The sequence below is a fragment of the Kogia breviceps genome, chromosome 2, assembly GCF_026419965.1.
Source record: "Kogia breviceps isolate mKogBre1 chromosome 2, mKogBre1 haplotype 1, whole genome shotgun sequence".
Classification (NCBI taxonomy): Eukaryota; Metazoa; Chordata; class Mammalia; order Artiodactyla; family Physeteridae; genus Kogia; species Kogia breviceps.
Window position 1 is genome coordinate 201718321 of NC_081311.1, and position 13836 is coordinate 201732156.

Sequence of the window (13836 nt, forward strand, 5' to 3'; positions counted from 1 at the left end):
TTCCAGCCTCTAGAACCGGGACAAGTAAATTTCAATTGTTTACAAGACACCCAGTGGATGGTTATTTTTGTTATGACAGCCTGAACGGACTAAGTCAGAAAGTTGTTACCAAGAAGCAACAAGTATCTAAAAATGTGGAAGTGGCTTTGGAAATTAGAGGTTGGAAGAGTTTTAAGATGAATGTTAGAAAAAAAGCCTCCACTGCTGTGAATGGACTGTTCAGGGCAATTCTGGTGACCCAGGAAGAAAAGAGGAGAGCTGTGGAGAAAGCCTCAGTGTTCTTAGGGAATACCTAAGTAATCCTGAACAGAACGTTGGTAGATATATGGGATGTGTTCATGTAAAACAATAAAACAGCCAGTTTTTACCAACAAAATGGGATTATTAAGGAGCAGCAAAGATTTGTGTTTCAGCACAGGTAACTGTGGCACAGGTCCACAGGCAAGTCCAGTAGGACAAAGAAGAGGCAACTTTTATAGAGGAGAAGGTAAGGTGCGAGGGGCTGTTATAAGCAAAGAAGTCCACTGGAGGAAAATGGGAGTCTGAAATGTTGTGGCTTTTCATTGGCTGAGCTGTGACAGTCTCTCATTGGCTGGGCTGTTGCCAGGGAGGGAGAAAACCTTCCTTCCTCCTGATGGTGGTAAAGGGCTTCTGGCCTAAGAGGCCAGGTGGTCTCCTCCTGTCGGGATCTGTGCTGACATCCAGTGGAGCTGGTGAGCGCTCCCCCTTGTGGCCTCCCCACTCCATTATTTTTTGTTTTTTTGGTTTTGGCCATGCTGCGTGGCTTGTGGGATCTTAGTTCCTCGAACAGGGATCGAACCCAGGCCCTTGGCAGTGAGACCTCAGAGTCCTAACCACTGGACCACCAGGGAATTCCCTCCCCACTCCAGTTTCGCGAGGTTTCCCTTTACTAATTTTCACAGGTGTGAAGGCCAGTCTGCTGAGATCTCAGATGGAAATGGAGGTCATTGGAAACTGGAGGAAAGGCAATCTTTGTTAAAAAGGGACAAAGAGCTTGGCTGAACTGTGTGTCCTAGTTTTGTGGAAGGTAGAACTTGTGAGCAATGAAATTGGTTATTTGCCTGGAAATTTCCAAGCAAAGTGAAAGTGTTGAAGCATGAGGGGCCTTGTTTCTCTTGAAAGAGTAAAATGCAAGAAGACTTAAGGACAGAATTGTTAACCAAAAAGGAAGCAGACCTTAAAAATGTGGAAAATCCTCAGCCTATTGATATTGAAAGTAGTAAGAGAGCTTGTTGAGACAGATCATGACGCGTGGGAGGCCTTGCCACGGAGGTTAGTACTGATCAGTCACGAGCTAGTTACCCACGTGATGGGAGACCAGGCAGCCACCTAAACAGAAGCCTAAAGTCCAGACAATGGAAAAATGTCTTCAAAGGCATTTCAGAGATTGTGGGGGTGACCCTTCCATCCCAGGCCCAGAGGATAAGGCTCTGCCCCCCACATTCCTGGGCCACAGCAGATGTGGCTGCCCGCCTGGAGGGCACAGCTGCAGACTTGGCTGGAATCACCAGCACGCAGAATGCAGGAGCCCTGGGGGCCTTGCTACCTTCCCTCAATGTTGAAGGATGAAGCCACCTACAGCCTCAGGCTCATGACTCAGGCAGAGACCCACACCCCACAAGGGGTGCAGAGCCACCGCTATGGTGACCCCGGGTGGGCAGAACCTGGGGAGAGCCGCAGGCACACGACTCCAAACCCTGCGAACTGTGGTGAGCGCTGCACCCGGCAAAGCTGTGGGGGCGGGCGGGGGGGGGCAGGACCACCCCAGGGGGGCCCGGAGGACAGACACTGAGCCACAGAGGATCGTTCCTCTTAAGCCTTAAGGTTTTGGACTTGCTCAGGACCTGTCACGCCTTCTTCTTTCCTATTTCTCCCTTTTGGAAAGGGAGTGTCCATCCATCCCTCTCCCGTCGTTGACTTTCAGAGGCCAGTAACTTGTCTGGTTTCCCAGGTTCGCAGCTGGAGGGACGAACTGTGCGTGAGTTTCTGCTGACCTGACGCTCTCGGTGAGCCCAGCCCAGCTACCACGTCCACCCTGCACGCAGGGGCCCGGCTGCCTTCCTCACACTCCGGCCCCGCTCCTCTGAGGGCTCAGCACCAGCCCCCGGTCCCTCCACGCTCCCAGGTACTGACAACGCCCCTGGTGGTGCCTTTTGTCCCCAGGGTGTGTGACAAGGAGATGTGCGGCTGCAGACATTGACCCCTGCCCCTTGAGCACAGCCTCCTTTCACCCTGTGTCTACGTTCCTGGTGAGGCTCCTGATACTGTGCTGTGTTCAGGAAAAGAGAAAGGCGCTGTTTTGTTTCTACACGCATGCTGAAGTGTTCGAGAGAAGTGACACCGTGTGTGGAAGTCGCTTTAAGATGCTCCAGCCACAAAAAGGGGGGAAGAGCAGACAGAACCACCGGTGTGGGGACAAGCTGGCAGGAGCTGGGACCGGGTGAGGTGCAGGGGCTCAGTGTGTGCCTGGAAACTTCCATCGTAAACAGACAAATGGAGGTAGTATCGTATTGCCGAGACGAAATCAAATTTCCAGAATGATGATAGTCCACTACCATCCTCCTGCCTTGGGAATGCCCTTCGTCCATATGGAAATCAGGTCCTTATACTCTCAGCTCTTTAAAAATAAAGGAAGGGCTTCCCTGGTGGCTCAGTGGTTGAGAGTCCGCCTGCCAATGCAGGGGACGCGGGTTCGTGCCCCGGTCCGGGAGGATACCGCGTGCCGCGGAGCGGCTGGGCCCGTGAGCCATGGCCGCTGAGGCTGCGTGTACGGAGCCTGTGCTCCGCAACGGGAGAGGCCCGCATACCGCAAAAAAAATAAAAATTAAAAAATTAAAAAATAAAAATAAAGGAAAATTACCTGCAATCCTTTTTGTCCTACCTTTGTCTTCACCTTGTTACTGACTACTGTAGATTTATAAATATTTGCAGATCTTGTCAAAACTGCAGGAAGGAAAGGAGAAAGAGTCACCCCTTTTAATTTTTCAGGGAAACGGCTCTGAAAACAGTCACCAGCAGATGAAAGAAACGTAGTCTACGCAAGTGATAATATTCAAAATGCTTAGCCATAAAAATAAAGGCCTTTTATTTGGTTTTTCTGTGCCATTACAGGAACACGTGGCAACACCCTTGAACCCACAGTGACCTGTGGCCACACCCACACCTGCTGCGGCGTCTGCTGAGAAGCTGAAGTGTCACCACACAGGCCAGCCCCCACGGGACTCGGCTCTACCTGGGGTCATGGGGTCACCTTCTTGTAGGTGACGTGCAGATGCTGAGTCATGGGCTGCGTAGTGGTTGCCATGGAGACCGTCTGTTCAAGTTTGCCTTCGGAATTCAGCCTGAATTTTCGGGTAATCTGAACAGAACAAAACAAATACAAAACGCCTTAATTTCACCTTCCAAAGAGTCAACAACCGCTGAGGTGCCACCGCAGGCCACACGCTCCCGCGGCAGCTCCAACATCTCCCCTCAGTGGTCAGGGGCTTGTGAGCCAGGCAGTGTCCCCGCCAGTGGGTGACAGCCACTCGGCCGGCAGCCGTGACGGGCGTCCTGACCCCTGGCCCGTGCCCTCTCCCTGCCGCTCAGCTGTCCCCAAAAGACCAGAGGCAAGCACGGGCATCAGTCTCGCCGTCCGACGAGGGGCCCCCCGCCCTACACAGCCCGCACTGATGTTGAATGTGCTCTCAAAAAACTCGGTACCAGCACTTTTGGAACCCCCGACTCAGCAGGGCCAATCACGGCAGCTGTTTCTAACAGGAACACAGACCTGCAGCATCCGAGCCCCCCGATGAGAAAACGGGTTTGCCTGGAATGTCTGTGAACAGCGGGTGAAAGCCCAACGACTGTGGAAGCCGCCTCCAGGGGTGGCTACCTGGCGCCAGAACTGGGGCGGGTGGGGGCCCACGAGCGTCAGAACCCGCGCTGGCCAGGCCCCAGTGACCGTCGGGCAGAGAAGAGAGGAAAGCCAGATTCCAGAGCCAGTTTAAAGCAGCCAGGCTGCAAGGCCAAGGCCTCAGGGGGAAGGGTGTGCTCAGAGCACACCCAGCTCAGAGCAGCCATCTCCCCAAGGCCGGTGCTGACTCTCAGCGGCCACCCAGAGGCCGGAGAGCCGGATGGGTGCGCCCCAACCCACGGGGCTGCGCTGCACGGGCCGCCCTCTGGGACCGCGGCAAACCGCCCAGCTGTTGGTCAGGACCCCCTCAGGGCCGCACCCCAGGAGTATGAGTTCCCGAGAAACAGACTGGGAAGTCCAGTTTCAAAGAAGGGCTATCTCTGTGGACAGGATCTGCCCTTCCCGGACAAACCACCAGAGGCACAAGAACTGCCCTTCGGTGGGAGACAACATCAAACAAGGCATCAAGTCACCCACGGTTTTCACGTGCGATGTCTAGAATCCAAGATATTCAACAGAAGGGATGGAAACTAGAAGACAATGGAAGGACGTCTTCAAAGCAATGAAAATAACTGTCCTCCTGGCTTTCTGGCTGCAGTGAAAATACCCTTCAAAAGTGAAGGCAAAATAAAGACATTTTTAGACAGAAAATCCAGAGAATTCACCACCAGCAGGACTCCCCCCTTCTTTACACAAAACACTAGAGGAAGTTCTTCAGGCTTTAAGGAAAATGGTGGAAGCAGAGATGCAGGAACGAAGGAAGAGCAACAGGAAGGTAAATGTCTGGAAAACTGTGCGCAACCCAGACTCCGTAAGTGGGGGTTAACTGTCATTTACACAGCCCTGTGGGGTCCAGCGTGCATGCGCGGTTACAACACGTGGCAGCAGAGGACACAGAGTCAGTGTCCCACGTCCCTGCTACTCAGTGGGCTCCAGGCACCAGCCCCACCTGGGCGGCTGCTGGAAATGCAGAGTCTCAGGCTTTGCCCCAGACCCGCTGCCTCAGAATTGCCACCCTGGGCCCCAGGGGCCACCCCGTGTGGCGGTCTGAGCGGCCCTGTCCTAGGTCCTTGCCACCGTCCACAGGTGTCAAAGGTCAACACGCTGTCCTCGCCACGGTAACCGCTAAGGACTGGAGGGCTGCAGAGGGCAGGACGGGAGGGCACAGCCCCAGACGAAGCGGACAAACAGAAAGCAGAAAGCAGACGGGTGGCGGGCCAACATTCTCACACTGGACTTGCTTCTTCAACTCCACAGCCCTTGTCCTGGAACTTAACTGAAAAACAGTCAAGGCTCTTACCCTTGAAACCACTCTGCAGAGGAAGGAGAAGTGCACCGGAGAGAAACAAAGCCCGTGTTCCCCGCGCCACGGGCCACGCACTCGGCTTCCGCAGGACAGTGGCCGCCTGTCCTCAGAGCCCGCAGGCCGCGCGCGGGGGGCCTGTTCCCCGGACGCCCCACCGCCAACACGGGACACTGGCTCTCGCTCTCACGCCACACGCCCAGCGCCGCACGTGCAGGGGGAGCGCAGGCGGGGGCAGAAGAAATGCCTCCCCGGGGACCTGAAGGTGGGGGCCCCCCGCCCCCCGTGAGCCTTTTCACGTTAAAGGGAAGACACTGCGTTCTCTCTCACACGGAGCCCGCCCGACGGGCCGAGGCTGCGGTCACAGCCGAAAACCAGCACCTGAGGACACGACCTGGCTTCGCATGCGGCCCTGCGGCCCCCGTCCCGCCTCCGCGCTGCCGCAGCGGCTGCTGGCCACGCCGCGAGGACACAGCCCATTTCACCGTGTGCTGACCCACGGGCAGCCTCTCCCTCGGCCTTCGGCTCTGCTTCTTTGTGCCGAAGTCTGTGAACGTCCGGTAACGGCCACCGGGCAGCAGGACGCAGGGCAGCCAAAGGCAGGAGACAGTCACGGGGGTCTAGACCCCGTGGCGGAGACGCTGGTCCCCCAAGACCTCCCCGGTCCCAGCAAGAGGGTGTGTGAGCGCTGCCCGGCCGTGGAGCGCACACTGGGGGCTCTGTTCCCCGTGGTGCCCTCAGCGACGTCACTGCTTCTGCAGCGTCTCCCCGTGCCCGGGAATCGCCTGTTAGGTTCCTCTGGACCTGGCGGCCTCTTGGATGAAATTTCTTGTGCTATTTTCCTCTTCAAATGAAAGTCATTTGGAAGAATTTAACGTTGAGGCAGGTCGTAGATGACTTCGCTCAGGCTCAGAACCAGACCTCTTGCGGCGCCCACGGCCTCTGCTGACAGTGATCCTGAGGTCATGCCAAGTCTCCCCTTAGGATGAGAATCCACCTGAGCTGCAGACTGACCCTCGTTTACACAAGGTGGGGCTGGAAGCAACTGTTTGCCTTTAAACCCTCAAAGTGGAGCCTGTTGGGGCCGCTGGGTAAGCGGAAGCTGCGGGAGCCGCATTCTGGAGAGAAGCCCGCACAGCTGGGGCCCAACTCCGATGGCAGAGGGAGGTCAGGAGGCCACGGAGCCTCTGAACACAGGGACAGAGGCCATCGTGACAACGACACGAGTTCTTACTTTACCCGAGTGTGCTTACTTTTCCTCGACTGCAAAGACCAAAAAGAAATATGACTGTAGAGAGAGGCTTGATGTGAGAACTTCTTGATGTTTTAATGATTTCTCAAACTGTTTTTTTAATCTTGTTCCTGTTATGTCTTGTCCAGTAGGGAAAAGGTGGAGAAGGAAAGGCCAGGAGAGAGTTAGATGGATTTGACTTTGTTTTAGGTCCTAAAGTAAAAAAACCCAAGAAGCCACCCCATACAACACTTGAGACATCAAGGAGGGGGCTGAGTCGCGAAGAAAGGAGCTGAGTTTGATAAACAAGGACATCAGGACACTGTTGGAGAATTACAGACAGTGCAGGTCTCACGTTTCTCTCACTGACTTGCAAGAGGGAGGGGATATGTACATGTCCAGCTGACTCACTTCACTGTACAGCAGAAACTAACACAACATGTTAAAGCAACTCTACTCCAATTAAAAAAAAAAGAATTAGAACTGATGCAGGCTGCTTGCCGCCAATACCGGCTCCTTTCCCCTCCTTTGCCCCCTGCTTTACTGAGATACAACTGACATGTAATACTGTGTAGGTTCAAGTTGAAACATGATGATTTCATACATGTGTATATGGCGAAATGTTTACCACAATAAGGTCAGTTAATACATCCGTCACCTCACAGTTACGTCTTTTTCCTCTTAGCAAATTTCACTGATACAACAGAGCACTGTCAACTCTGGTGCCACGCTGTCCATCTTACACCTGGACGTTCATACCCACTGAGCAACATCTGCCCATTTCCCCCACCTGAGCCCCCCGTAACCAGCATTCTACTCTGTTTCTGTGAGTTTTCTCTCTTTTTTAAAAATTTCACATATACTGGGCTGGCCAAAAAGTACCTTCGGTGTTTAAGTAAAAATAAAAGACACATTTTTCATTTTTACCAAGAACTTTATTGAATGACGTTTTCACCCTTTTGTTCCACTACCTTCTGACATTTTTCAGGCACCTTCATAATTTCACCTTCCCAAAACTTTTTATTTTTGAGCAAAGAACTGTTCCAGGTGCCTTTTATAGTCTTCAAGGGAATTGAAATTTTTTCCATTAAGAGAATTTTGTGAAGACCTAAATAAATGGAAATCCGAAGGTACAATGTCTGGTGAATACGATGGATGAATCAGAACTTCCCAGCGAAGCTGTAACAGTTTTTGCCTGGTCATCAAAGAAACATGCCATTTTGCATCATCCGGATGGAAGATTATGTGTTTTCTGTTGACTAATTCTGGATACTTTTTGTTGAGTGCTGCTTTCAGTTGGTCTAATTGGCAGTAGTACTTGTTGGAATGAATCGTCTGGCTTTCCAGAAGAAGCTCATAATAGAGGACTCCCTTCCAGTACCACCATATACAAAACATCACCTTCAGACCGGCCTTTGGTGTGGTTGGTGGTGGTTTATTTCGCTTGCCCCATGATCTCTTCCATTCCACATTACTGTACAGTATCCACTTTTCATCGCCTGTCACAATTTGTTTTAAAAACGGAACACTTTCATTACATTTAAGTAGAGAATCGCACGTGGAAACACGGTCAGGAAGGTTCTTTTTTTGCTTATGTGGGACCCAAACATCAAAGTGATTAACATAACCAAGCTGGTGCAAATGATTTTCAATGCTTGATTTGGATATTCTGAGCATGTCGGCTCTCTCCCACATGGTATAACGTTGATTGTTCTCAATTGATGTCTCAATTTGATGGCTATCAACTTCAACTGGTCTACCTGACCGTGGAGCATCATCCAGAGAGAAATCTCCAGCATGAAACTTTGCAAACCACACTTTTGACACGTTTGATCAGTCACAGCACCTTCTCCATATACGACACAAATCCTTTTTTTGCATTTCGGTTGCATTTTTACCTTTCTTGAAATAATAAAGCATAATATGCTCAAAATGTTGCTTTTTTCTTCCATCTTCGATATTAAAATGGCTATACAAAAATTCACCAATAAGTAAGTGTTTACTTACTTATTTATTTATTTGGCTGCGTTGAGTCTTTGTTGCTGCGCTTGGGCTTTCCTCTAGTTGCGGCGAGCGGGGGCTACTCTTCGTTGCGGTGTGCAGTCTTCTCACTGCAGTGGCTTCTCTTGTTGCAGAGCACGGGCTCTAGGCACGCAGGCTTCAGTAGCTGTGGCACGCAGGCTCAGTAGTTGTGGCTCGCGGGCTCTAGAGGGCAAGCTCAGTAGTTGTGGTGCACAGGCTTAGTTGCTCCACAGCACGTGGATCTTCCCAGGCCAGGGCTCGAACCCATGTCCCCCTGCACTGGCAGGTGGATTCTTAACCACTGCGCCACCAGGGACGTCCCAGTAAGTCTTTTTTAAAATGCTTGCTGGTATGACAGCTGTCACACATAATCTAACAAAATTGTTTTGAATGAAGTTAAAGACAACTAAGTGCTAGTAGAGCCCTCTGAAGGAAAAAAATGAACGAACCTTTTGGCCAACCCAATACAAAACACTCCAGAAAGAAATTAAAGAAGACATAAATAAATGGAAACACATCCCATGTTCATGGATTGGAAGACTTAATATCATTAAGAAACAAATACTACCCAAAGAGACCTACAGAATTAACAAAATTCAAATAAAAATGCCAATGATGTGGCTTGTAGAAATAGAAAAATCCATCCTAAAATTCATATGGAATCTCAAGGGACTCTCAACAGATTTCAAAACTTACTACAGAATGACAGTGACCAAAACAGTGTGACACTGGCATAAAAACAGACATATAGACCAATGGAACAGTTTTGAGAGCCCAGAAATAAATCCTTGCATATGTTATCAAATGATTTTCAACCAGGTTGCCAAGACCATTCAATGAGAAAAGGACAGCCTTTTCAATAAATGGTGCTGGGAAAACTGGATATCCCCTTGCAAAAGAATAAAACCATACCCTTACCTAGCATTAGTACAAAAAACGAATGAACAAAAAAAACCCTCAAAATGAATCACAGCCTTGAAGGTAAGAGCTAAAACTATAAAAACTCTTAGACGAAAACATAGGGCAAGTGTAATGACATTCGATTTGGCAGTGACTTCCTAGATACCAATTTATAGCCAATGAAGAAAAAGCAGACAAACTGTAATTCATGAAAATTAAAAACTTTCGTGCATCAAAAGATACTATTTACAGAGAAAAAAGTACAACCCACAGAATAAGAGAAATATTTGCCAATCATATATCTGATAAGGCATTCATAAACAGAATAACAGAGAACTCCTAAAATTCAACAGCAAAAACAAAAAACAAACAACCCAATTCAAAAATGGGCAAAGGATTTGAATAGACATCTTTACGAAAACGAGATACAAATGGCCAAGAAGCACACGAAGAGTTGCTCAATATCACTATCGTTCAGGGAAATGCAAATCAAAACTACAATGAGATACCACCTCACACCCATTAGGATGAGCGACATCAAAAAACCAGAAAACAGCAAATGATGAGAACGCAGAGAAATTGGAACCCCTGCGCACTGTTGATGGGAATGTAAAATGCTGCAGGTAAAGTGGGAAACTATGGCGGGTCCTCAAAAAATTAAAAATAAAATTAACCACGTGATCCAGCAACTCCTCTTCTGGGTATACACCCCAAAGAACTGAAAGCAGGTCTTGAAGAGATATCTGTACACCCATGTTCACAGCAGCATCATTCACAACAGCTAAAAGGTGGAAGCAACTCAGGTATCCATTGATGGATGAAGTGGAAAAGCAAATGTGGTCCATCCATACACTGGAATACTACTGAGCCTTAAAAAGGAGGGAAATTCTGACCCAGGCTACAACACGCATGAACCCTGAGGACGCTGTGCTCAGCGAAATAAGCCAGATGCAAAAAGACAAATAACTGTTTGATTCCACTGATATGAGGTACCTTGGTAGTAAAAATCAGAGAGATGGAAAGTAGAGAAGTGGCTGCCAGGGGGTCAGGGGAGGAGAGGACAGGGAGCTACTGGTTAGTGGGCCCGAGTTTCAGTTTTGCAAGGTGAATGTGTTCTGGAGATGATTAACAGTGTGAATATATTTAGGTGTACCCTTAAAAATGGTTAAGATGATTAAGTTTTATGTATCTATTTTTCCGTAATAAAAAATACTGAAGAAGAAAAAACAAGTTGGGGGTGAAATAAACTCAAAAGAAATATTGCCAGACCTAAACTACAAGAAATGCCACTAACGCAGGTTCAGAATGAAGGGAAATGATACCACAGGAAACTCTACAGAAGGAGAAAAGAGCCACACAAAGAGAAACTAGGTGGGTAACTATAAGAGATTACTCCCCTGCCCCCCCCCACTGTAATTTCTTCAACAGTCAACCGATTATTTAAAGCAAAAATCCTACTGTGAAGGTTTATAATGTATGTGGATACTTTTTGTATGTAAAAGGTATGATGACAACAGCACAAAAGGAGGATAAATGCAGTTCTACAGCTGTTCACAGCTGTAAGATTAACACACATGTGAAGTGGGAAATGTAACAGTATATCACTGATTATAAACAGACTTTGATAAATTTAGCATGCATACTGTTAGCCTTAAATCAACTATTAAAAAAAAAGATACAGTTAAGCTAATAGAAGAAATGCTAAAAATACTTAATAACCCAAGAAAACATACTAAAGGAACAAAAGAGGAACAAAGCCAAGAAAGAAGTAAAGCAGACAAATCAAGATGGTGGATGTACAACCACCCATACAAATACTTATGTTAAACATAAATGAACCAAATACTCCAATTAAAATACGGAGTTTTCTGACTAGAGAAAAAAAGCAAGACCCTATAAGAAATGTACTGTAAGTATAAAGACACAATTTGAATGTGCAAAGGGTAGGAAAAAAGATATACTGTATAAATGATAAGCATAAGAAAGCAGGTGCGGTTACATTAGTATCAGACAAAGCAGACTTTCAGGTATAGTATTACAAGCTATAAAGGACATTTCATAAATATAATACATATATTATCTGCATGCATCTAAATTACAGAGCTTCAAAGTTATGAAGCAAAGATGGAACCAAAGAAAGGAACTGAAATACCTTCAGTCATAACTAGAGATTTTAATATCTCTCAGTAATTAGATACAACCAAGAAACCCCAACCCCCAAAGCCACTAGTATACAGAAAATCTGATGACATTATCAATCAGCTTGACCTAACTGGTATTTTCAGTCCACTACAGCGAACAGTTGTCAAATACTTATTCATTCTGAGTGCATATGAAATATTCATCAAGTTAGATCATATACGGGGCATAAAATAACTTTCAGGGCTTCCCTGGTGGCGCAGTGGTTAAGAATCCTCCTGCCAGTGCAGGGCACATGGGTTCGAGCCCTGGTCCGGGAAGATCCCACATGCCGCGGAGGAACTAAGCCCGCGTGCCACAGCTACTGAAGCCTGCACGTCACAACTACTGAAGCCCGCGCGTCCCGAGTCCATGCTCCGCAATGAAGAGTAGCCCCCTTTCACCACCACTAGAGAAAGCCCACACGCAGCCAAAAGTAAAATAAATAAATTTATTAAAAAAAAAACAAAAACAAAGAAAACCCTTTCAAACAGACCACGTTCTCTAGGTTTTATAGAACTGAATTAGAAATCATAGCAAGAAACTCCTCCAATAGTTGGAAAATAAGTAACATTCTTGTAAATAATCCTGTTCAAGGAAACAAAATCATTGGAGAAATAAAATATTTTGAGCGAGGATAAAAATAATAAAAATGGGTTAAGGACTTCCCTGGTGGCGCAGTGGTTAAGAATCCGCCTGCCAATGCAAGGGACATGGGTTTGATCCCTGGTCCGGGAAGATCCCACATGCTGCAGAGCAACTAAGCCTGTGCGCCACAACTACTGAGCCTGCCTGGAGTCTGAGAGCCACAACTACTGAGCCCTGGCGCCACAACTACTAAAGCCCATGCGCCTAGAGCCCGTGCTCCGCAGCAAGAGAAGCCACCACGATGAGAAGCCCGCGCACAGCAATGAACAGTAGCCCCTGCTTGCCACAACTAGAGAAAGCCCACGCGCAGCAACCAAGACCCAACATAGCCAATAAATAAATAAATAAATAAATTTATTTTTAAAATGGATTAAATATCAATGATCCAAATTTTTCCTTTAAGAAGCCCCCTCCCACAAACCAAACAAACAAACAAAAAAAACAAAGTGGAAGAAATTAAACCTGGAACGATTAGAATAAAATAAATAATGACACAAAACTTTTCCAATTTACATATTTTAGTAATACATAAATCTGGTTAATATAAAAAATGACAGATCATCACAATCAAAAGGGGTTTATCTGAAGAATGCATGGTTGGCTCAACATCAGAAAACCTATTACTGTAATTCATCATAAGCATCTGTCAGAATTTAATACCCATTTATGATTTTTTAAAACTAGCCACACAACCATATATAATAAACAACAAGGATTTACTGTATAGCACAGGGACCTATATTCAATATATTACAATAAACTATAACTGAAAAGACTACAAAAAAGAATATACACACATATATGCATAACCAAATCACTTTGCTGTACACCAGAAACTAACACAATCTTGTGTTATAGAAACATAATATATAACATATATATATGTTATATAACATACAATATATAATAAATCAATTATACTTCAATAAAAAAACTAGCAAGCTAAGAATATAAGGAAATATAATTTTGAAAGAATATCCATAAAAAACCTACAGCTAACATCATACCCAGTGGTGAAAGACTGAACACCTGCTCCTAAGACAGAGAACAAGGGACCCACCATGTCTATTCCCACTACTTGTACTGAACACTACACTGGTGGTCCTATCCAGTGCAGTTAGTGCAGGAAAAGAAAGAAAAGGCATCTGAATGGAAAAGGTACTGTCTGTAATAGCAAATGATATGACTGTCTATGCAGAAAATCCTAAGGAATCTGTTAAAAAACTACTAAAATAAATAAGTGAATTTAAGAAGGTTATATAAGATCAATCTACAAATATCAATTTTATTTCCATATACTACAAACAAATAATTGGAAAAAAATTTTAAATCACTTATAATAGCATCTAAAACCATGAAATTAGGAAAAATTTAACAAAATATGTGTACGGCTTGTACATTGAAAAACAATTTAGGGTGGAAAAACCTAAATAAATTTAGACATTTACCTGATACTGATCACAAGACTAAGTTTGCTGAAGATGGCAGTTCCCCACGTTCACCTAGAAACTCAAGCAATCCCAGTAAAATTTTTTTCTAGAAATTCACAAGCTGATTCTGAAATTCATACGGAAATGAGAATGATCTTGGAGAGCCAATTTTGGAAAAAGAAAAAGAAAAAAATTGGGTAACTTATAT

General features: G+C 46.5%; 1 protein-coding gene and 1 long non-coding RNA gene across 5 annotated transcripts in view; one reads left to right on the plus strand and one right to left on the minus strand.

Moving 5' to 3' along the window:
* The first annotated feature begins 1832 nt into the window (after positions 1–1832).
* Positions 1833–5281, plus strand: LOC136793652 (uncharacterized). Its single transcript, XR_010839279.1, has 3 exons — positions 1833–2146; positions 3133–4691; positions 5174–5281. It is a non-coding gene; the product is annotated as an uncharacterized lncRNA (long non-coding RNA).
* The window catches only part of THAP4 (THAP domain containing 4), a 42755-nt gene continuing 31986 nt past the window's right edge, over positions 3068–13836 (minus strand). For all 4 annotated transcript variants that reach the window (XM_059051789.2, XM_067027395.1, XM_059051791.2 and 1 more), the window contains one exon: positions 3068–3379. In XM_059051789.2, coding sequence (XP_058907772.1) covers positions 3260–3379 — 120 coding nt within the window. In that variant the 3' untranslated portion in view covers positions 3068–3259. The remainder of the gene's footprint in view (positions 3380–13836) is intronic.